The 26,390-nt window shown below is 41.2% G+C and overlaps 1 protein-coding gene across 6 annotated transcripts in view; it reads right to left on the bottom strand.

The window, feature by feature from the left end:
• Positions 1 to 26,390, bottom strand: part of LOC147020531 (disheveled-associated activator of morphogenesis 2-like) — a 332,638-nt gene that overhangs the window by 10,826 nt on the left and 295,422 nt on the right. For all 6 annotated transcript variants that reach the window (XM_085895960.1, XM_085895958.1, XM_085895963.1 and 3 more), the window contains 2 exons: positions 9,232 to 9,341; positions 8,914 to 8,998 (listed from right to left, as the gene is read on the bottom strand). In XM_085895960.1, the coding sequence (XP_085752086.1) occupies positions 8,914 to 8,998; positions 9,232 to 9,341 (195 nt within the window). The remainder of the gene's footprint in view (positions 1 to 8,913; positions 8,999 to 9,231; positions 9,342 to 26,390) is intronic.

Raw genomic sequence — 26,390 nt, 5'->3', positions numbered from 1 at the left:
TGCACAATGAACTAATAATGTGCATAGAGCGCTTCAATAACTTATCGATACGGTATACCAACGAATAATTATCGTGTAGCCGGCGTTCACAAACTATGCCCAACGATAGCCTAACTTATCCATATCGTGCGGCAGTTTATCTTTGCCGGTGATGTGGGGGTTTGCTATTCATAGGCTGCCACTCAACGATTTAAATGGCTGCATCTCCACTATTGAAAGTAGACGCTTGCGCTCAACAATTGGATTTTTTATTTTTTTTTTACACTCAACGACTTTTAAACGGTACCACTCAGCTATTTTCATTGTTTACAATGAACGATTTAAATTGCTGTCACTCGCCTTTGTTTTTTGACGCTGGCGCTCGAAAATTTTAATCGTTTCTATTGAACGTGCTAAATCGCTCAAACCCCACTATTGAAAGTAGACGCTTGCACTCAACAATTGGATTTTTTTTTACACTCAACTACTTTTAAACGGTACCACTCAACTATTTTCATTGTTTACAATGAACGATTTAAATTGCTGTCACTCGCCTTTGTTTTTTGACGCTGGGGTTTGGAAATTTGAAGCGTTTCTTCTGAACGTGTTAAAACGCTCAAACTCGACTATTTTAAATAGACGCTGCCGATGGACAATTGGAATCATAGCCAAGCTAGACATCGAAGTGTGAACATCCTCGTCATGCCGAAGAAAAGTTTGAAGAATGCTGCAAGTAAGTGTCCTGGCCGTGGCCGTGAACGCTGATGCAAGGACGATCCATTATACCGACGTCTTTCAGCCTATGAGTAACTTAAAAGTAACGTCTGTCGACGTGTGGCAACGATCGCGCAACGTGCCAACAACACGTTAATCATAGGTTAGAAATAAGTTTCGGGTACGCTAAACATTACCTCGGCGTGTCTCAACTTATGATTAACTTACAACTAGCATGTGTTGACGTCTGTCAACGATCGCAAACCGTGCATACAACTTGTGGCCAGCGTAGCGGAACGTGTGAGTCATACGCCGGCATACGTCGTGAAATTTCAAGCATGCAAAAATTTGAGGACAACCGAAAAGTACAACGTTTAAAGCCAGCGTACAACGACGTATGGCAGTGTTTTTCAGCGTGCTCTCAATGTTATCAAAACTTACCCATAACGTATTCAACGTGTGCCAGCGTTTTAGAAAAAAAATTCAAAAATCGGCATACGTTGGCTAAAACGTCAAGGTGTGACTGAGCCTTAAACCCCACATCATTCTCCTAAACCCCACCTTCAACGAGTGTAGTCTTGTTAAACCTGGCCGACTTGCCACACATGATTCGGCCATGGGCCAGACCAGATGTCAATACCATCTGAGGTGGCATACCTTCATTTGTGCCAAATGATTTCCTTGTAGGTGTGGTACTACCACACCGACAAGAAAATATGTGATAACCTTTTCTAATGAGTAGCTTTTTTCTCTTTCCAACCCATCACTCATTTTTACATTAACCGTACACAGTGCATGCTCTCTTTTGGCAGTCCAGCCCCCCAAAAATGAGAGGAGAAAGTGTGCCTCTCTCTTCTTCTTCTTCTTCTTCTTCTGGCTGCTCCCGTTCGGGGTCGCCACAGCGGATCATCCGTATGATCCGCATAGTGATTTGGCACATGTTTTACGCCGGATGCCCTTCCTGACGCAACCCTGGTCACCTCTTATGACACAGGGATATGGTACACCTATTTTAACCGGGGTATACACCGGCCCAGTACACTGGTACTCATTTCGCCGACCTCGGAAGGATGACAGGCTGAGTCAACCCCCTGGTGTATTAATTCAGTGGCCCAACGGGGCTTGAACTCAGGACCTTTTGGATCCCAAGCCGCTGCCCTTCCCACTGCGCCAACACCAGGCTAGAAGTGTGCCTCCGATATAATAATTATAACAGATAAGCGACGGAATCATGATTGGATAGGAAACCTTACGATTATTAATGCTTGTTCCAGATGTATGAAAATTTGCATTCAGATCTCACCATTCTCTTCGTGGATTTATTTAATGAATCTTTTTTTAATCATAAAGTTTCTGAAATTAGTACAGTGTCTTCAAAGTATTCACACCCCTTGACGATTTCACATTTTGTGTGACAGCCTGAATTTAAAATGGATAAATTTGAAAAAATTTTGTCACCAATATGCACAAAATACCCCATAATGACGATCTACACCTCTGTTCTTCATTGCACAGCCCGCAAGCCAATGGCGGCCTAAAGTGCAGCCCCTGACATGCAGCCAATAATACCCAATCATAATCCACTACAAAAGCTATCAAATTGACTGATTGGTTTCAAATGAATGTTCCAATGCGAAGCATAAATGTAACAGAGTAACAGAGAAAGTAACATCAGTAGATGGCAGTATACAAACAATTATGCTTGCACCCCAGTTAACCACAACAAAGATGAGTACATTGGGGTGTGGCTGAATGGAAGCCATTGTGGAGTCCTGCAGGCTGTGGCAGCTCTCACACTGATGTCTCATCGGCAAAAAGTTGCTGTTGTTGCCTGCTATCTCCACACGCGAGTGGATTTTGGCAGATGGAGCAGGGATAAACCAGGTTTCAAAGTATCCATATCCGAAAAATAAAAAAGTGCAAACATGTTTTTAGAAATTTGTACAAATTGCTTGAAAATGAAATGCAGAAATATCCAATTTACATAAGTTTTCAGCCCCCCCCCCTCAATACTTTGTAGAAGCACCTTTGCCAGTGATTACAGCTTTGTGTCTTCTTGGGTATGTCTATCAGCTTTGCACATCTGGATTTGGGGGGGTTTCTCCCATTCTTCCTAGGAGATTTGCTCAATCCATGTCAAGTTGGATGGGGAGCATCAGTAAACAGCAATCTTCAAGTCCTTCCACAGATTCTCAATGGGATTCAAGTCTGACCTTTTGCTGAGCCTCTCAAGGGCATTCAGGTTCTTGTTCTGAAGCCATTCCAGTGTTGCTTTGGCTGTATGCTTGGGGTCATTGTCCTTTTGGAACATAAATCTTCACCACAGTCTCAGGTCTTTTGCACTCAGAAGCAGGTTATCCTCAAGGATTTACCTGTATTTGGCTCCATTCATTGTTCCCTCTATCCTTGCAAGTCTCCCAGTCCCTACCACTGAAAAGCATCCCCCATAGTAGCATTACGCTTCCACCATCGTGCTTCACAGTTCAGATAGGTGATGAGCTGTGCTTGGTTTCCACCAGATGCAGCACTTTGCATTCAGACCAAAGGAATTTTCATCAGATAGTTTCATCAGACCACGGAATCTTTTTCCTCATGCTCTCAATCTTTCACATGCCTTTTTTGCAAACTCCAGGTGTGTCGTCATGTGCCTTTTTCTCAGGAATGGCTTTGATCTGGCCACTCTCCCATAAAGCCTCCATTTGTGAAGTGCTGCAAAGACTGTTGTCTTTCTGGCAGGTTCTCCCATCTCAGCCAAGGAACTAGTTCTGTCACAGTAGTCATTGGGTTCTTGGTCACCAACCCGACCAAGGTCCTTCTTGCCCAGTTGCTCAGTTTGGTTGGACGGCCAGCTCCAGGAAGAGTGTAGGCAGTTCCATATTCGTTCCATTACCTAATGATGGAGCTCACTGTGCTCTTGGGAACTTTCAACACTCTAGAACATGTTTCATACCCTTCCACAGATCTGTGCCTCCTCACAATTCTATCTTAGAGTTCTGCGGATAGTTCCTTGGACTTCATGATGGAGTTTCTGCTCTGATGTGAAAAAGGTGAATTAGAAAATACCACCTGTCGCTTCACCGACAGGAACACTGAGATGTAGGAGGAAAGGAGAGAGCGAAGATGGAGGGGGAGGGGAAAGGAAGGCAGGCATGTGGTGGAGCGTCCATTACAATTCATACAGTCTCATCAAAATGATTCTGCACAGAATAACAGTGAAGATGGAAACAAAATCATGTCTGAAATCCATTTTCTACCGGTCATACGCCAAACACGGTCCAGAGACCGACACGTCCCGAGACAGGCTCCCATCCCCGTCGGGACACGTCCCGAGACAGGCTCCCGTCCCCGTCGGGACATAACGACCGTCCGGATACATCCAGAGACAAAGAGAGAGAGACAGAGACAGAGACAGGAATAGGGGAGTTAGAGAGAATATGTGATGCTTTGTGAACGAACACACACACACACACACACACACACACACACACACACACACACACACACACACACACACACACACACACACACACACACACACACACACACACACACACACACACACACACACACACACACACACACACACACACACACACACACACACACACAGGAATTTTTTGGGAATCGGCAGGTTGGAGTCAGTGTGATTATTGACTACAGTACATACTCTATACAACCCAGAAACCTTGAGTAGCTTCATCAAAACAACGTTACATTTATACAGACGTTTCAAGGAGAGGTTCACAAACATTAATCTTTATAAACAGCTGTGTGTGACAGGTGGAAAAAAATTTGGCTCGATTTAGATTTATTTCGAAAACACATTAATACGGCAAACGGCTCAGAAATCTGGTGTTATCAAATCTATTTTGCTTTGAAACTCACAGAGAGAAACATATCACATTTGTAAAGCAAATCCGATAACCAAATGCTTTAGAAAAGAGGACAAAGGAAAATCTGAGAGAAGCTCCATAAGAGATGGGATGAAACTTTGCCACCACGGCACCCGTAACAGGCATGGCATGTCCACACACCCGCGGAAAGTCTGTACAGATCCAAATCTATGTGTGTTGTACACGTAACGTACCTCTACCTTGTAATATCTGTCGACTGTACCTCCCGATCGGGAAACGAACTGTACTGTACAGCTCAGTAAGTGGCTTAAGCACTCAAGCAAGCACTGCAACAGAATGCCTGGCTTGGCAAGGATTTATCAATTGCCATGATGCAGCTATTCACCCAGAAACGCCCATGCAATGTCCAAATTGGACAAATCAACACTTTTTGGGGAGTCAGAACTGCTGATACTTTCAAATTTGGAGCTCACATTTTGTAATTCGGGTTCATTTAATAGATTCTCTCAGTTATTAATTTGCACAAATGAAATAAAGCCACAAACGCTGGCATCTCCAGGTGTTTATAAGCACTGCACAATATACCCAGCGATTCGTAGCTATGATGAACAGACATTCAATAATATGAGTGAGGAACGTGATAAATAAATAAAACTATTGTTAAGAAATCATTGCGGCCTGTTCCAAGTTAAAACATGGATGAGCAGGCCAAAAAACATGGCGGCTTCAGACCCCAGCAAGGTTACCCAGGAAACACCTTGAGACCCCAGACAGCAAGGTGGCCAAGGATTGTGAAGGATATAATTAAATAATGACATTAATTATCTTCAAAAGGGGTGTTTTAATTAACCCAAACATCCAATTTTCACTTTTGTACTTCCTTTGGGTTTTCTTAGTATGCATGCAAAGTTTCAGGCTGCTAGGTTTTCTGGTTTTGAAGTTATGGAAGCAACACACACACACACACACACACACACACACACACACACACACACACACACACACACACACACACACACACACACACACACACACACACACACACACACACACACACACACACACACACACACACACACACACACACACACACACACACACACACACACACACACACACACACTGCTTTTTATTAGTTATAGACACCGTGGAATCGCACCTCATCAAATAGGGCTAATTTTGACACAATACGAAGTGACGTAACAGAAGAGAGCAGGCAGTCATAGGATGGTGTTAGATGGGTGATGGGCTGTGCTACCAGATGGTTAGCTACCTGGAATCCTTCAAGTGTCTGCATTCCTGCAAGCTATTAAGCTGCCCGTCTGGTGATCTTCTTTTGACCAGAAACATCTTTAACCCCATTCCGAAACCATATTTCCCAAATGTGTATTCTGAGTCCGAAACCACCATTTATGAAATCTCGAAAAATATGAATTACAGACACCTTGGAGTTGCACCTTATCAAATAGGGATAATTTTGACACAACACAAAGTGACAGAACAGAAGAGGGCAATATCTCAAACACTAAAGCTCATAGGCAACAGGGAGCTGCACGACTCTGAGCATCTCCACACTACCCGATCTAAAATATGCATTCTAAATCCAGCTCTTATTTTTATCATCCCGTCGGGACACCTTATTTTTTATTTTTTACCATGATCCATCAATCACTCAACTTTTTGGCAACCAGCCAGTTGAGCTACAGGACCAATGCTCCTCTTTTTTTACTGCTACATAACTTGGAATCATGAAAATTCTTTTGATCAGAAACATCTTCAAATTTTAAACAATTTATTGAATCGTATGATTTTAATTTTCTTAATCATATAATTAAATCACTCAAACTTTTGGGTTTCAGCACCATTAATGATCTTTCTTGGTGAGACCATATTTCCAAGACAGCTTCCAGAGCCAGCCACCAACTGGGCATCCTCCGTCATGCAAAGTCTTTCCTTGGCAAGTCTGAACTTTTGATAACCAACAAGGCCTTCATCTGCAGTTTGATCAAGTACTGCTCTTCCCTTTGGGCTGGTGACCCTGCCTCGCACCTTGCCTTCTCTTGAAGCCATGGGAAGCATGGCCCTCAAAATCATTGGGATCTCCTGCGACAAAGCTGAGTGTCTAGGTCTGTTACTCTCACATCACAGACAGATTGGTGAACTCTGTGCAAGACTAGCAAGGTGGTAGAGAATACATTCTGCATTCTTGACTCTGCCCCTCGTGGGTTTCTGCAGGGTGCACACAGTCTGCCAGTAACTCTCCTCTTGGTAAATTCCCAAAATCCAGTCTCATTTCTCATATCCTCTCATTTGTTCCACTTTTCTCTCACCAGTGGAACAGACTTCCTCAGTCTGTTCAGTCCCATTCTTCCCTCCAGGGCTTCAAAAGCTGTTCACCACTACCTCAAGTCACACCCACCCCACACCCAAATGAGTACTAATGATCCCTTCTGCCCTAAATAAACCCCATTCCAAGCACTTCCCCTTGTCTGTGTCTGTCTGTCTGTCTGTCTGTCTGTCTGTCTGTCTGTCTGTCTGTCTGTCTCTCTCTCTCTCACACACACACACACACATCCCCACCTTCCCCTTCCTCCTCTTGTTGCATTTCATTCAGCTTGTTCACCCCATGTGCCCTTCTCCTCCTCCCTTTGATCTCACTCAGTCATTTCCACTTCACTGTTGGGGGTTCCCCTTTGTGTTTGTTACCTTCCATAAACCCTCTTCCACAAGCCTCGATGATGTATAAAATATATATATATATATATATATATATATATATATATATATATATTTTAAACTTTAATGTTCTTTTTAATGGTTCTCCCTAAAGTAAAGAGGGAGGCTTATAGCTGTTGTAAGGTTTGTTTCTACAATTGGTGACTCCAATTTTGAATGGTACCACAGAGTTTTAGACTGAGGAGTCCTAAACCACCATTTAGGTTTGTTTTTTTCTCTCCTGCGTTACCAATATTCAACTTGAATCTCGGAGCCTGCTGGGACTTTTGGAATGAAATTTTGCATCAACAATGTGAAGTATGCGGGGATGACAAATTTTTTTGCCTTGACCTAATTTTTAAGGTCATGACCTAATTATATACATTTGTTGGCATCTTCATAACTTGATTAAGGTTTGTCTGATGGGAACAAAATTGCCCTCACTAGATAGCCAAGAGCAAGGCACATTTATGCTTAATTTATGTCATACCCCTCTGGGTTAAAGGTCAAGATCAAATGGTGGTCTGAAAAAAAATATATAAAAAAAATTTGCATTTTGTCACCACTCAATTTTACCAATGCAGAATGTTAAAGATCACTTGGTCTTCCAAGATGTTCTTGCATCATAATAATGGACCTGAACTGAAGTTGTGCACCTGATATTGATGTCTCTTTTACCTACTTTTTTTCAGCTTGTGACCTAATTAACAACAAAAAAACACCTTTTTGCTCATACAACTTGAATAATTTTCCTCTGATTTTCATGATATTGAGTTTTACAGATAGATTATAGATGGAGACATATTTTCTTGATTTACAGTCCAATCTAAATGCTGAAGGTCAAGGTCATATAGCGGTCCGAAAAAAATATATATGCATGCCAAGGGCAAGTTTGGAAATTAAAAATATAGATATGGACACGGGCCATGGGCAAGTCACAGGCGATCGTCAGGGGTAAGCTGGGAGAAGCTTACCCTTGTTCGCAGATATCTAGTGTTTAGTGCAACTACAAATTTGATAGAAACATCAGTTTGTGATGCGATATTAATGCAGATAGAAGTCGTGTGCCTTTCGAACAACAGCACAAAGGTGCTTTTTCAAAACTAGATGGTATTCATAGGATACATATCCCATGCAGGTTTGAGGACTTGGTGCTCACCAACTCTTTTTTTTTTTCTTCGATCCAATATACAGTAGATGCCAGACCACATGACCGATGACATCTTTATCAAACCATATTTCCCATGGGTAATTGATCAATTAGTTAAATTTTGCATTCATCGGTTAAGCAGTTTCTCACACGAAGATTTTCAAAGATTTTCCCGTTGATCCAATATGACTGCCAGACCACGTGACACATGATAATCTCTTTTTTTTTTTTAATTAAAATCCTGTTCAAATTTCAAGTCAATCAAATGAAAAGTGAGGATTTCAGAAATTTGACATGTTGACCTTTTGCCGATGTTGACCTCAAGAGTGACCGCGATATCACATTGTCATGGAACAAACATGGGGTAAAGTTTCAATTTCCTCCGCTGAATGGTTTTTGATGCAAGCTCTTAGCAAAATGCAGACATGTATGACATACGACGTATGATGATCGCTTAACCCCACTTTTAGCTTTGTGAGTGCAGGGTAATAAAGGCCTAACCTGCTCCAGCATATCCTTCGATATCTCCTCCTGTTCATCCATCTGCATTATCGCAGTTTTTATTTCTTCATTTGAGAGTTTCAACCTGGAAAAAAAACAAAACAAAACAGAAACATGTCCCTTTATGTGATACTCCAAAAGGTTCATGGCTGAGAGGAGCTCACCTTTTTATTTCCTTCAATTATAAAATATCCATTTCATGGACAACAAATTTTTTTCCATAATGGGGTTTAGGTAGAGTTACACCAAAACAAGCCTGCAGATTCCTTTATTAAATCGACACAGTAAAGTTCTGTGTGCATAATGCTCTGCACCCACTTGGAGAGGAGAATCACACAGTTTTGTGCTCGACGACCATCAATCACCGAAAACTCTTTCGCCCTGCGGTTCGAACCATCCGTGAGGTCTTCAACTGAACCGGTCTCTTTCTGCATGGGTTACAAGTAATGTGACAAAAATCAGCTGAAGCTGTTACTTTGAGGAAAAGAAAAAGCAATAACAGGGAAAAGGTAATTGGGTCCATCACAGCTGTGTCACCACAGGCAACAAGCAATCGTATACACTGCCTAGAACATGTGCAAATTAAAAATGCTGGTGGAAGCATGAAAAAGGGGAAAAACAACTAATAAACAATTGTAGACACATTAACTCTGCCAATCAAGAAGCAAGTTGTTTATTATATTTTTCTGTAAATGCAAAGCTCATACAGAAGCAAAATAACTCAAGATGAAAGGGTTTCAACAGACAAGCAGACAGTTTAAAGAAAGACAAATATGGCATGTAAGAAAAGGCAGAAAATGTAAGAAAAGAAAAAGACAAAAATGGGACCTTCTCTCATGCACCACTTCATCTCATCCTATCTGCATGCATCCTATCCATCCTATTGGCTCTGGAGCACAGAATTATATGGCAAAGCAACCTGCTCTATCAGAACTGCCTTCTCAACATAGAATGTTCTCAACCTTCTCAACTGATGGCTACTTTATGTCACTCCATAAGGCTCACAAGTGTGCGTCCACCCTTTGGTGAGCCAGAAATGATCTTGTTAATCTCAATGCTGAACTTTGCAAGTAGTCTTCTTCCACAAAGTCACAATGGCAACTTATCAAGTCTAGTATATGCTGACCATCACTTCAAACTCTGCTTGAAAGAAGAAAAAAAAATAGTCTCACCTGATGTTAGCCTCCTTATCTCATGTACCCAACCCATCCTACTTTACTAATCACAGCCCCTCATACCCACTGCCAACTAGACTGCCTCACCAAAGATTGACAGACACGCAAAGAAAGAATGGTGCTTTTCAATTCCATGAACTTCTCTTTGGTGCATGTAATTCAACATCTCTAAAACCAAGAGCCTACATGCTGAAAAATGTGTGGGGGGTGAGGGAGGGAATCCATTACTTTTATCAGGAAAAACAAATTATACTTCACATACCTTTTTGTAAGTGTGCATCCGTGAAATAATAAAGTACTAAATCCAATTTGCCATCAAAGAATCCAATGTGAGAATATTAATCTGTAGAATGAACCCTGATCCCAACACGATTTTCCAAAGCAGACATAAGTGCACACATCTGCTTGCACAGAGTGAAAGATGACAAGGGCCCTTATCACAACTATAATATTTCTCTTTCATGCTAGCTTTGACAACTCCCCGAAGTTCTCCTGGAAAATATGAAAGGTTTTCCACATGATCCAGTTGAGCGATCGTCAGGCCAACATGAGGTCATCACTTTGGAGCTCTACTAGGTCTTTGTCCATAGCTCCAGGGAATATTGCTCTCCCATGTGGGTTAGTAAACCCACTCCCCATTTGTGTCTCCAGGATTCTGTAGAATATTAAACTCTCAACGTTGTTGGCATTTCCCACAAAGAGGCCAAAGGACAATGATTATTGTTCTCACAACAGCCAGGTTGGTGGCCTCTTTTTCGTTTTTAAAAACACCCCATTCTAGTCCTATTGCATTTTCCATTTCAACCCTCCTCATCTCCTCCATGACAATACATTATTCCACCAATCCCCTCCTGGTTAAACTAAAAATCCATCCTTACTGCAGTTCTCAAATATTCTTCTTTTCTCACATTTGTGAAACCACCTCCACCCATCTTCTCTGGTGTTTCAAGATGGCAGTTCACCACCATCTCACGGATCCCCATTTCAATGCCGATGATCTTATCTACCTCCATTAACTCGAACTGACTTATTGAACCTCTTGAGCCTCTTCTCTTCCTCCATAACATCTTCTTGAAGGTTTCCTGTTTGATCATACCCTTCCTTGTTTTGTCTACCTGTGACCCCATTGTCAGTACATTGCTTTTTTGCCCTCTGTCACTTCGCTCTTCCACATGTTGAGATTTTTTTTAAATTTTGAAATAAAAATAATGGAAATGGTAGACGAGATGGCAGTGAGCTGCAGTTGAAGCAGTGGAAAAAGTAACATGATTGGAATAAACACTGAGAAGCTTCCACTATAATCATCATCAGTAGCCCCAGGCATCCTCACTGGAAGCCTACAGTCCCATGGAAGCAGGCCACTCCAACCGGATTCCCCCAGAAATAGAATAAAAAGGATATGTTTAATATTTGTCTGCATTGTGCAACTTAAGAGCAAGCTGCAATTTCCACAAGTTGTGCACAGCATCAAGTTCAAGGTGACAGTGTGGGCAGAACGGTTAACATGAGTTGGCTTAAGTTTCTGTTGATAGGATGTAAGTATGAGATTTCAACTCTAATGAAGTGTAGATAACATTACTCTGGAGGAGTGCAGGAAGGTTTGTTCAGATGGATCGATCATGGAGTGTGGTTCGTTGAGGATTTTATTGTTGTTGCAAAGCGATGGCGGTGATGGAATTGTGAATGTTTTGCTGAGTTGTGTTTAAAGGTGGAGATGGCACATTTGAAAAGATGGTGTTATAGTAAGTTACTGGTAAAATATTTTTGTGTCCGAGAGGAGGCGAGTGATTGAACAAGTGGTGACGTGGGCAATCTAATGTTTGAGTGGAATCAATGAAGTGTGCGCCTCTGATATCAAAGTGGTGTTGGAGGGGAAGTAAGAAGCTTCTGCAAGCAGAAAAAAAAAGAGGGGTTGCTTGATGAATGCATTCACATTGCACTGAGGAGGGCCGATAACTGAATGATTGTAGATCAAAAACCCATTAACTCGTCTATGGTGAGGAAACAGCCAAGCCCTGTGCAATAGATGAGTTACAAAAAAAATGAATTCGAACAAAGTAGTTTACACCTCTATTCATACGCAACCCAATATCAAATGTCTGACACCACCCTCCATCATTACGATTATTGTCAAACAAAGCATTAACCCAACAAAAATTGAAGAACATGTAATATCAACCTTTTCTCCCAAACCAAGTCACAGAAAGCAAAATTGGAGCTCGTAGCATAGATTTTATGAATGAAGAACATTATATACATCCCTGAGTCTGATCGCAACAATGTTCAATGTCAAGAGAAATTTTATGCTGTGCAAAGTTTTAAAAATCAGTCCACGACATCGTTTACAAAAAAAAAACCATGACCTTGAGAATTTCAGACCATTCCCAAACCAATACTTTGGTAAATTTCCAAAAATGCCTTATCACAATTAAACAAGCCAAATAAACGAGAGGCACACAATAATTTCCCAAGGCCCACACATGCAAAACTGCTACATTCTTATACTCCTTGATTCATTCATCAACTTGGTGAGAAAAGCCAAGTCAATAACAAATGGCCCATTTCCACCCAGGTAAGTTTTGCACAAGCGCAAATCCCAATTGGAAATGAAATATTTGTTCACCAAGACGATGCCAGACAAGAGTTAAACCTGAGCAAATGGAAAATATGAAGTTATCATATAATTTGCTTTTCAACTGTGCAATGCCTGGATGTGCTGTACATGCAGATGAAACAACATAGGAATAAAGATTTTACATCATAGATTTACAACTTGCAGAACCGTTGCGATTTTATTGTTTTTAAAACTTTTTAAAACAATTTATCATTTCCGTTTGTAATGTGAAATGGTGACAAATTGTTGCTTAAAAGGGGTCTTCAAGACTGCAAAGCAACAATTATAAAATCAGGTTCATGGAAAAAAGGGCACATATTTACAGTATGCCACTGGGTCAACAAGCAGGAGAGAGGAGGGGAAGGAAAGCGGGGGGGGGGGAGATAGAAGCGGGGAAGGTATAGGGAGGACGGGGGATAGGGGCCAGTATTTTTTATTTTACAGACCAGTCCATCCAGGAGAGGGAATATCCAGACACGTTTCGAGTGCTTGTTGGCCCTCCTTATGAAGGATGCCTTTTTATATTACTACAACACCCAGTTTACATTGTAATACAGTGGCTGAGGGTGGTTCCTCACCCCTTTTTACATCAATGAAAGGATAAAAAAAATTGCAACCCCCTATCAATATGCATATAAAATTAAAGCTGGCGATTCGTAAAATACAACTATCATGTTTTAGTTATATACTGACAACTCGTATTCAAAAAAACAACAAAAAAAACTTATATTTGTGTTTTAAGATGAGAAAATACATGTTCCTTTATGCTAATTTCTACAATAATGACATGTGTCAACTGTGTACGAGCAAGGTACATATGTAGACAAAAAGCCTAACTATTTACAATTGGATTTCTACAGTCGACGTCACTATGTGTGCTTTGACATTTAAAACATTTACAGCATGGGATTCCATGTTTCTTGTAGTCACATCTGCTTGTAGCACATTTCATGCAGATATAATACTGAGCAAAGTCCTCAGGTATTAATCAGCAGAAACTGTTTGGTAAGACAAGATCATCTACTACTTCATATCCAAATAAATCTGGATCCAAGTTTTGATAGTTTATATTTAGACAGTTCCTCTGAATATGACCTCTTGTGGCATAGCTTGTTGGAGGGCAGCTGTGCAAGCATCGTTCCCTGACGGTGATACAACCAGAATCTAATTTCATCCAAGGTTTTACAAGCAGATCCATGTTTCAGAACCTGTACTGGATAGTCTTCCACCTTTGAGTAGATTTCTTCATTGTTAGGATCATTGGCATTCTTGCCAAACTCAGAGAGAAATGCAATTAGATTTGCTTTTGGAGCTGCACGTTTTGTTCCAAATTTGCTGGTTACATCACAACCAGTGAGGAGGTGTATTGCAGGAAGAACTACATCTATTCATGTGTCTCAGCCAATATATGGATTGGTTTACAGTAAACCCTCCAATATCGTGGGGGTGAGGTTCCTGCAAAATGCCGCGATAATTAAAACCATGATCGTGGAAACCAATGACCAATGGGAAAGCGGGGGATTGGTTCCGAGACTTCAAGAAAAGAGCGGAAGATTGACGGCAACCAGAAATACACGCGCACACACACACACACACACACACACACACACACACACACACACACACACACACACACACACACACACACACACACACACACACACACACACACACACACACTATATATATATATATATATATATATATATATATATATATATACATATGAAATCATCTCCCATGCTCTTCGAGCTGTATAAGTTGCAAAAAGCAACCAATAAGGCCTCCATAAGGTAAGCACCCTGCTATTTCACTAAACCCACCTGGGTTTAGTCGTTTCGGTGTGTGCAGATTGGCTATTCCCTCCATTCACAGGAGAGACTTTCAGACATACATATATACATTTAAATATATTCTTCTTCTTCTTTCGGCTGCTCCCGTTAGGGGTCGCCACAGCGGATCATCCGTATGATCCGCATTCTGATTTGGCATAGGTTTTACGCCGGATGCCCTTCCTGACGCAACCCTGGTCGCCTCTTACAACACAGGGATAAGGATTGGGTTTCGCCATGATTCCAGGCTGCCCTACACCCTCTCATAGCGTGGCCCAGCACAGAGCTCCCGTCCTCAAGTGATCCTCCGAGTAGCCGGATTACAGGCGCATGCCACTACGCCCGGTTATACATACGTATATATATATATATATATATATATATATATATATATATATATATATATATATATATATATATATATATATATACACAAAATTATATACACACACGCACAGCACACACGAGTGTACTACTCTCATCTACTATAGTTCTAACTGTAGCATTTTTGCCTGGGATTGGTGGGTGTTACGTCCGAGTTTTAACAGAATAACTAAAAGATCATGAGACTGGTTTCTTCCAAAGGCAATATATTCACCAATGATGAACCGTACAGTACAGCATAACGAGAATTCCAAGCAGGTAGAGCACAAACCAAGAGTCAAAAGCACCACCAAAAACACTTCTATCGCATCTTCATGCCCAAAACCAACGATGGCAGTGACTCAAACAAAATTTGTAAATTCAAACAGCGAGTTTGCAGCAGTTGCTTAAGGCCCAGTCACACCTTGACGTTTTAGCCAGCTTATGCCGATTTTTGGAAAATTTGTGTAAAACGCTGGTACACGTCGAATACGTTATGGGTAAGTTTTGATAACATTGAGAGCACGCTGAAAAACACTGCCATAAGTGGTAGTACGCTGGCTTTAAACGTTGAACTTTTGGGTTTTCCTCAAATTTTTTCATGCTTGAAATTTTACGACGTATGCCGGTGTATGACTCACACGTTCCGCTACGCTGGCCACAAGTTGTCGACACACGTTGAAACACGTTACTTGTAAGTTACTCATAAGTCGAAACACGTCGAGGTAATGTTTAGCGTACCCGAAACTTATTCCTAACCTATGAGTAACGTTTTGTAAGCACGCTACACGAACGTTGTTCACACTTTGCAACACATTACTTGAAAGTACAACTACTACCACTACTACTACCAACATCGACAACACTAAATTCTCACAAACTCCTACTACTACTACTAATAACATCGACATCATGAAATTCTCTCGAACTACAACTCCTACTACTACCAACATTGACATCACTAAATTCTCTCGAACTACTACTGCTACTACTACGACTTCTACTAACATCGACATCACTAAATCCTCTCGAACTACTACTAATACTACCAACATTGACATCACCAAATTCTCTCGAACTACTACTATTACTACTACCAACATCGACATCACTAAATTCTCTCGAACTACTACTACTACTGCTTCTACTACTACTACTACTACTACTACTACTACTAACATCGACATCACTAAATTCTCTCAAAATACTACTACTACTACTACTAACATCGACATCACTAAATTCTCTCGAACTACTACTACTACTACTACTGCTACTGCCACTGCTACTGACATTGACATCTACTCAACATGGAGTCTGGAACACTGATGGGTTCCTCCTGTGTGAAGCCCATTTTTATATACCAATTCCCCTAAACGCTGCCAATACGCCATTATACGGTAGCTGTAAGTTAGAAACACGTTCAGTAAGTTCTGTGGTCGTCCGGAAGACGTCAATCAAATTCATCTACATACGCCAATGTGCGTTTGAGATACGTTACACATAGGTTCAAAGCACGCTACTCTTAGGTTCAAAGCACGCTACTAATAGGTTCAAAGCACGTTACTCGTAGGTTAAAAATTAAGTTTCGGGTATGCTAAACATTACCTCGACGTGTTTCGACTTATGAGTAACTTACAAGTAACGTGTGGCCGATGTGTGTAAACGATTGCAGAGCGTGCCGAGAACTTATGCCAGCGTATGCAGAACTTGTGAGCCATACGTTGAGTACGTCGTAAAATTTTCAGCATGCTTGAAATTTCACGACGTACTAGACGTACCACGGAATATGCCAGCATACTTCATTGTTTTTCATCGTGCTCCTAACGTATACACAACTTACTCGTACCATATTCGACGTATCCTAGCGTTTTAGACACATTTTTCATTGGTCGGCATACGCTGGCTAAATCGTAAAGGTGTGACTGCGATGTTGACACTTCCAATTTTCAGGCGGTTACGATTTAAATCGGCGAGCGGCAGGTTTTTAACAGAGAACGCCACGAGTTCGTCGGCGATACGTGCAGCGCACTATGACTAAGTTAAACTATCGTTGGGCATAGGTTGTGAACGCCAACAACAGGCTAAGCATTCGTTGGTATAAGTTATCTTTAACACAATGAAACGTTCTGTGCCCGTTACTAATACGTTATGCATACGACCAAAACTTAAAAAAAAAAACTCAAAACTTCAGCGTACGCCAACGTTTTACGTGCATTTTTATACGTTGCCATTCCTGGCTAAAACGTCAAGGTGTGACTGGGCCTTTACCAATAACAACTAGAAGGGCACTCGATAGAACGCATACCTCCACCACATAATGTCTGATCCACGAGAACGTATCGTGGCCAATACAATTTTGAAATATCATGCTAGATGTCCAGGTGTCATCCAGGCATCGATTGAGATACTTGGATCCATCCCTGTGAATGATACACCAGTCATAAGCAAGCTCATCTTCCAGTGGGGCCATTGTCAAGGAGCATTCATTTTAAGCCCACCAAGGGCTTGGGTCTGTGATGGTAAATGGATGACATGCAAGATGGTGGCAGAAGTGTCGCACCGACCAAACAATTCACGGTCAAAAGTGGGCTACTTCCTCTCTGAGGCTGTTAGCACATGACTCACATAGTCCTTGCTCAGAACCTGGACTCCAATGAGCAGGTGATATCCTGACCCAATCGCATGCTGGGAGGCATCCATGTAAAGCAAGAATGGAACCCCCAGAATGGGGAATGACATGATGGGAGGGTTGAAAAATGATAGTTTCAGAGTGTGAAAGACATCCTCACAGTTGTCACTCCAGACAAATGGCACATGCTTGTGGGTGAGGTGGTAAAGTGGCTCAGAGAGTAAAGCAAAGTTCTTGATGAAACATCTGTAATAAGAACACAGACCCAAGAAAGCTCTGACCTGTCTGGAGGATTGTGGTGTTGGCCATGTCTGTATATTTTCAGTATTTGATGGATTAGGCTGCACACCATCATGAGATGATCAAATGTCCCAAGAAAGTGACAGTGGATTAAGCAAGGTGACATTTGGAGGGTTGGAGCTTTAATCCTGAAGAGCGAAATATGTGAAAGACATCGTTGAGATAGTCAAGGTGTCACTCAAAACCCGCACTGTACACAAAAAAAAAAAAAATCAAAACAGATGAGACAGATGCTCCAGTGAAGGCCACACAAGACTCACTCCATTATGCACTGAAAGCTTGGTGGTGCATTACAAATTCCCATTGGCATTATGCAAAACTGGTGCAATCCCGATACTGTTCAGAAGACGGTTTTCTCCTTGTCTGCTGGATTGAGAGGAATTTGACCCAGAAGGTCGATCAATGGTGCTGAAGATTCATACACCAAAGAGCATATCCAGGGTATCAACAACACATAGTAGTGGAGGAGAGTCTGATGGTAACAGTGTTGAGTCTCCTATTATCCAAACAGAAGTGATACAATGTGTCCTCCTTCTGAAGAAGAACCACAGGAAAAGACCGTGGGCTGCAAGACTCTTCGATGATGCCCTGCTGACATAGTTTGTTGATCTCACCCTGCTTGATGGCTTGTTTTGCAGATGATGTGTGATATTCATGCAATTTGATTGGTGTGGCATCACCTGTCTTAATGCTGTGATTGATGAAGTTTGTCTGACCATAGTCATGTGAATGTGTGCTAAAGATATCAGAGAATTCCATCAGGAGGCTCACAAGTTGAGACTTTCCTTGGGAGGTCAAACGTGCTATGAATGTCCACCAAGGGCTTTGTCATTTGAGGAACAGAGGTGGTGGCATCCACAATTTCAATTTTTTCATGCTCGCAGCTGGTGATGGAGTGTAACTGGCCAAGATTATGACCTATGGGAAGATGCACAGGTTGTGTTTATGGAATGACCACCTGCACTGTGGTTAGTGTCCTGACCACAGCTAGACCTGCAGAATCACCCTTGCATGGTTCAAGGAGGCACACATACTCATTTAAAGAGGAATGTGCATTGTACTGCAATCCAGACTGGCTGTCAGTCATCTCAGACAAAGGTAGTACAGTCACAGGAGAGAGAATAACAGCATTACTCTGTAGTGGAATCGATGAATTTTTTGAGTTGGCTTATACTTTGAGCAAAGTTAAACTAAAGTTTCAATCCTGTTGAAAACAATGCACCAATTTTTTTTTTAACCCAGAATGTTACAACGTTCATGGCTTGCCACCCAGCTTCGCCTTCCGCAATACGTACAAGCAAGTTTAGCAGTGTCCATGAATAAACTAGACATAAATACATGCTCATGTTTGACAGGGAAACTAAAGACACAAGCCCTCAAAATAAATGGAACATGCATTCTATATGAAGTAGAGTTGAAACCAATGAAACAAAGGTAAAAGTCTTTCAAAGTTAAATGAAGGCATGAACCAAGTCTTCATTTTCAAGACAAAAAGGGCAACAACCAGATATGGAAGAAAAAAAAAATCGAAGAAATGCAATAGAAGGAACAACCAACCGACTGTGCCTGCAAAAAGTATTCACACCCTTGTCAAATTTTGTTGTTGCAGCCTGAATTTTAAATGGATTAATTTGAAATTTTGGCACAGATTTTCACAAAATACCCCATTAATGACAAAGTGAAAACATGATTTTGAAAATTTTTACAAATTAATAAAAATTGAAAGCTGAAATGTCTTGGGACAATATTTATTCAACCCCAAGTCACTACTTTGTAAAAGCGCCTTTGGCAGCAATTACAGCTTCGAGTCTTCTTGGGTATGTCTATCAGCTTTGCACGTCTGGATTTGGGGATTTTCTCCCAATTTTCCTTGCAGATTTGCTCAAGCTCTGTCAAGTTGAATAGGGAGTGTCAGTGAACATCAATTTTCAAGTCTTTCCACAGATTCTCAATGGGATTTGTCTGGGCCATTCAAGGAGTTTCACGTTCTTGTTCTAAAGCCATTCCAGTGCTGCTTTGTCTGCATGCTTGAAATCATTGTCCTGTTGGAATGTAAATCTTCACCACAGTCTAAGGTCTTTTCCACTCTAAAGTAGGTTCTCCTCATGGATTTGCCTGTATTTGGCTCCATTCATTGTTCCCTCTATCCTTACAAGTCTCCCAGTCCCTGCTGCTGAAAGGCATCCATATAGCATAATGCTGCCACCACTATGCTTCACAGTTGGGGTGGTGTTAGATTGGTGATTAGATGTGCTCGGTTTCCACCAGACATAGCGCTTTGTATTCAGGCCAAATAATTCAATTTTCGCCTCATCAGACTAAGGAATATTTTTCCTCATGCTCTCAGAGTCTTTCACATGCCATTTTGCAAACTCCAGGCATGCTGTCATGTGCCTTTTTCTCAAGAGTGGCTTCTGTCTGGCCACTCGAACATAAAACCTAGATTTCTGAAATGCTGCAGAGATTGTTTCCCTTTTGGCAGGTTCTCCCATCTCAGCCAAGGAACTCTGTAGTTCTTTCAGAATGATCATTGGGTTCTTGTTCACCTCCCAACAGAGATCCTTCCTGCTCAATTGCTGAGTTTGGTTGGACGGCCAGCTCTAGGAAGAGTCTGTGTAGTTCCATATTCTTTCCATTTCCTAATGATGGAGCTCACTATGCTCTTGGGAACTCCAAACGGTCTAGAAATCGTTTTATTATACCCTTCCCCAGGTCTATGCCTCCTCAAAATTCTATTTCAGAGTTCTACAGAAAGTTCCTTGGACTTCATGGGAGAATTTCTGCTCTGACATGCACTGTCAACTGTGGGACCTTATAAAGAAAGGTGTGTTTCTTTCTAAATCATGTCCAATCAAATGAATTAGCCACATGTTGACTCCAAGTTGTAGAGACATCTCATGGATGATCAAAGGACATTGGATACACCTGAGCTCAATTCGGAGTGTCATCGTGAAGGAGTTAAATACTTATTGATGCAAGACATTTCAGCTTTTCATTTTTAATTTGTAAAAATTTCTGGAAAAAAAAATCCACTTTGACATTGTCGGGTATTTTGTGTGGATACTATTACAAAAAGATCTCATTTTAATCCATTTTAAATTTAGGCTGGGTCAACAAAATCTGAAAAAGTCAAGGGGTGTGAATACTTTCTGAAAGCACTGTACACAGAAGAAGAAAATAATAATTATATACATACATATACATATATATATATATATATATTTTTTTTTTTAATTAACCAATTTATTTATTTTATTAAAAAAAATCAATAAAAAAAACACACCGCTTCTTTCAAACGGAAGTCCAGCATATATTGTTTCCCAAACAGGTTCAGAGTGGGGTCCTTGAGGCAACAGTCCTTTCCACCAGGTAACCCCATTTCAATGTGAATCCCCAAGAAGTAATTTAACAGCCTGTAAATATTTTTGCTCGTTATATGAAAAAAGGTTCCACCCCGAGCTGATATGGGACAAGTCGTTCACAATAAGTACCACGATCAATTTTGGTACCATCTACTCATGGGGCACCACTTGCACACCCTGAGTCAAAGGAAAACCGAGTGATGTCCTGTTTGGATCAGGTCTTTTAAAAACTTTCCGATTACTCTCTTGGACCCAATTCCTGTTAAATTTGCAAATTCATTTAGATTTCACACCGCACCCGGTGTTATGCAAGAAATGCCACACCTTTCAAATGTTGGCAAGAATCCCAACTTCTCAGAATAACAGGGAAAAGAAGATTGAAAAATAAAGGCTTGTGTGCCAACGTTTTTCGAACATGCTTATCTGCCTGACTGCTCACCGAGAGGCTCTGCCCGGCATTCAAGAGGCTCTGATAAAAGATCGAGAGAGGCGATATATCCACATGTTGGAGATGAATTAAACAATTCAAGACCGTATCTGAGCCTCACAGCTCATCGCAAAATGAGGCAGTCCAAGAGCCGGCCTGGCAAGTGCTCTGTATATAACAGGCATTGGATGGAACAGAGCCAGAAAGCCAACGCATGGCATTTTAGAAGCTATGACCACCTTTGGCCCTTGGGTCAGAGCCCCAAAAAATGTTTATCCTGAATTACCATAAGCAGCACCTCCGGCAGCTGCAGGCAGATAAATTTATGTCACAAAAGAAGAGTAACCACATTATTAACTTTGAGTGCATGGCCATTATCAGAGAGGTGGGGTAAAGCCCTGTTACATTGATGCAATCTTTTTTCCACCTGATCAAGTGCTCCCTCCCAATTTTTTTGGACAAGCTGTAGGAATCATAAAAATACACCCAAATACTTAATTCCATTATTTCCCCACTCAAACTCTGCAGGAAGGACAAAGGGGGGTGGGGGTTTGGTGGCAATGACATTGACAGGCAGGCAACCATTGAGAAAGGGTGCCCATAACATCTTACTCTCCTTCCAATTACATCTCAATGAAGCTGTCAGGGAAAATCCCCTCAAGCACTCAACAGGAGCATCATCACCACATTTGTTTTTGATGAAAATGCAAGACATCTGCATAGGTAGATAAGGTCAAGGGAGGACTCCCAGGAGAAAGAACAATTCCAGCAATATTTTTTCTAAGTGCTATAAGGAGTGGCTCTAAAATATGAGCAAATAATAATCAAGAAACAGGTCAACCAGTTTCTTGATTATTATTTGTTGCATCACATGGATTGATAACGTTTCCCCTTGGGTCTAAAACAAAAATAAGGCATGATGGTTTGTTTCCAGTTTCTAAATGAAAGACTTGTTTGGGGTATCTGATGCTTTTATGTTCTTTATCGGCTCGTATCCGCTACCTTCTCATGAATAAAAATCACTTAACTGGGCCTTCCTTTTGAATAGCAACTGGTAATTTCTCAATACTCTCATTTGCCAGTTTAACTCTCTAAATGTAAAATATCCGATTCTAAACAAGCCATTGTGATATGTTTATCATTTATGTAATGCAATTTAAATTTTTGGGAAAAATATCCGAATTTGAGTTGATGCTATCCCACCATAAACTAAGAGAAAAAATATTTTAGAACTCAGTGCTGTCCAGAAAACACAAAAGGCTTCCATAAATAATCTATCTGCTGGAAGTCCAACTTTAAACTTCCAATAAGCACTCCTGCATGTGGGCTTATGGGAAGGAAAGGTTCAGTTACCATATATGATGGTCTGGGAACAAGGAAGGGAAAAAGACAAGAAAAAAAAAAATCACAGCATTCCTGAAAGACAAGTTAATGTACTAGTGGTCAAGTCTTGCAAAGGATACTCGACCCGTTGGCACACCGACACCAGGTATATTGGGATATATTAGGGTGGTGCAATCACCAAACATCAAGTACATCCACAACGCTGAAAAAGTCAGAGAAGTCTACATGGGATTCTGCAAAATCAGTCTACAGAAGACTCAAAAATACAATTAAAATCGACAACACATGCACATACTTTAAGTTTTGGATCATAGTGGCAAATAAACTTTTGCTCTACATTCCCACAAGGTGCATACACATTAAATATTGTGCAATGAAACTTGTGATGTACTGATTCAAGAGATATAAACCAGATTTTTATTACCTCGTGAAAATAGCATGATTCGCATACCAGACCTGGTTTTAGCGAAAAGCAGACGAAGCCGACAAATTGCTGAAAAAAAGCATTGCCCTTTAAAAAAAAAAAAAAAAAAAAAAGGACACCAATCGTGTTCTAAATCGAGTGTAATACGAGTTTCTTGTAACAAAATTACATCTACCTTTTTATGCTGGAACAGATTTTTTCATTTAACCTGGCAGAAGTGACAAGCACCACCAATGTTCATATTTAAGGCTGCAAAATTCATTGTTATTCTTTGGTGATAAACAGCCTGTAGCTGAGAACACTGTACCTGTTCTTGTAACAAATTTCCTTAGTCTGTGGTCCTGTGACCTTATCAGGTCATAATCCACAAGCTTTTTAATGATAGACTTGGCAGTAGAGATAAACAATGTGAAATCAGAAAAATGTCCTTCAATAACTGCATGAGGATCTCAAAATTTCGTGAAGGAAAAACAACAAGTTGTGGGGATATGTTTGAATGACCTGCCAACGATTGCGATAGTTCAGTCACCTCCCCATCATCAAACACCAACAGGTCGGACATTAGTCTCCCATTACTCTCCTATCTGCAAGCACCTTCAGAGATTTATTCTTGGGTGCTCCGATACACGAGCACCAGCACACTGGTGCCTATTCTCCATATCCGGGGTTGGAACTCCGGTTCCAGATCCCTGTGAAAAAAAAAAATCAATCAGATTCACTACCTCTGCTTATGAATCAGTACCACTGATTGGGTCTCCGGTCTGCTCAGTTCTTGAAGGAGGAACCCAAAGTACTTCATTCTCACTCAGTAACAGTATCTGTTTTGCTGCTAACTTGATTTTGATGACCTTTAAGATCAGTAGTGCCTTGTAGTAGATATTGAGTTAAAAATTGTACAACAGCAGTTTTATTCCCTTTGTTTTGTGAGGAACTGCAAGGACACTTGGACATTTCTGGAGTGACAGTGTCCAAAACAACCTTCTTTATGATACTATCCAGGTTATTTGTCATCGGTGCTCTTCGTTCCTTTTTTCCTACCATACATTCTTCATTCATTGGTTTGCTATGGGAGGGAACATTGCAAACAATGTCAACGAAAATCGCTGGATGCTGCCTTACGGGGTTCAGATGGCATGGTCAGGGTATTCTCCATTTTACAATCTATATGGGTATGGCCTGATTCACAACACTTCATACAAGACGTTTTGTGACAAAACCTTTTAACATACCCAAAAGCCCCACAAAGACAGCACGTTAGGGGAGCCAATGATGCGTACTTGTGATATTCATGATCGTTTCGGTCTACTTTAAAAGAAGTATTCAAGCCTGTATCATCACCACGACTTGGAATGACCTTATACAACTGCTGTCTGAAACTCATTCAATGTTTTACGCGCTCGTTAGAACATGTGAGGAGAATCAGAGATTTGAGAAACAATCGTTCCATATTGTGACAAAATAGGCATAATTTTGTCATCTATTTATAATTCCAGCAATTTCTGTGTGTCCGTCAGTGATCGCTGTTTCTTAACAGCCACTGGTCCTATCTAATTGAAACTTGCCAGGTATATTGCTGGGGACCTGAGTATGTGCCTTTTCAAGGTTTGATATTAATTGGACAAATGGTTCCCAAGTTATGGCCATTTATTTACCAAACCAATGACAGGACACGGTCCTTTGACGTCACAATTCTTTTTTTTTTTTGCACGTACGGCCACACACGTACGGGCACGCACTAATTTGTCATAAATGTCTGTATATTTGAGATTATCATTTTGACTGCTGGTGTATCCAGAGGGGATGCCATTATCAAATGACCACTTTTTTGTGGTTAGACCAGTGCTATAGACGTTGTGAACAAACTTTTCATCCGACACAAAAAACAACAAACTTTTGGTTCATCTTTGATACTGCACAAGCATTTGTCACCAATACTGGCTTTCACCAGAAGGACAATGTTCTCAATAATAACCCCTTTAGGCAGAACACGTACAAAGGCATGCTTCCATGTTAAATTCCAAATTGCTTCATAGCACGAGTGAACATTTGCCATAACGGCAATGTGTCACCTTTCCTTCTAGACAAAGCAGACGGGCACAACTAAAAAAAAACAAACAAACTGGAATAATAATAAAAGTTTATAAACAAGGCAATAAGGCTTACACTGTCCTGTCAGAGCATTATAGCTACACTGAACAGGCCTGATCTCACCAATGCCATAAGCCCTCTTCTCTCACTGTCTGTCCAATGAGAGGTGGGGGGAAGGGGGGAGTAACATGGAGAGGGGTAGAAAAACCACAAAAAAGTAGGATGGAAGGGAGGGCAATGTGGGGACGAAGGAGAATGACAACCACAAGCACGGAGATACAACACGCGCACACACAGGCAGGCGCCAGGACACCATACCCAAAGCACAACTGACCGCAAATGGGGTAGAGGGAGAGAGGAGGAGGAGACAAGGGGAGAGGAGAGGAGGAGGAGGAGACAAGGGGAGAGTAGAAGAGAGGAGGAGGAGAAGACAAGGGGAGAGTAGAAGAGAAGAGGAGGCGGAGGAGACAAGAGGGTGAGGAGAGGAGGAGGGGACAAGGAGGGACAGGAGATGGGGAGGGCAGGAGAGGAAAAGATGGGGGGGGGGAAAGGCAGTAAACCTGCAAATAAGATGATTGTTTTAAGTTGGTTAATGGGAGTACAAAATGATGTGGGTATGGATGGGGGAGTGACACCACTCAAAGCCCTGAAGGGAAGACCATGATTGAACAGCCTCCGGAAGATTGTTCCACAAACAGAAGAAGAAAAAAAAGTGGAACAAAGGAGTCGAGGAGGGCAATAAGCCTGGATTTGAAGACTTTAACCTGGAGAAGAGGTGATAAAAAAAAACCACCGACCTATCTGTGATGCAAGAGGAACAGACCTTGTGTTTCAGACACATGACAGGCGATTCCAATAAGATAGTCTTTTTATAGCCATTTTCCTTGCTGAGCAGGGGTTAGCTTTGTGCGGGCTC

The sequence above is a fragment of the Eptatretus burgeri genome, chromosome 9 (assembly GCF_056783735.1).
Source record: "Eptatretus burgeri isolate ZD-2024b chromosome 9, Ebu_testis_v1, whole genome shotgun sequence".
Lineage (NCBI taxonomy): Eukaryota > Metazoa > Chordata > Myxini > Myxiniformes > Myxinidae > Eptatretus > Eptatretus burgeri.
This window is presented reverse-complemented; position numbering and strand designations above follow the sequence as displayed.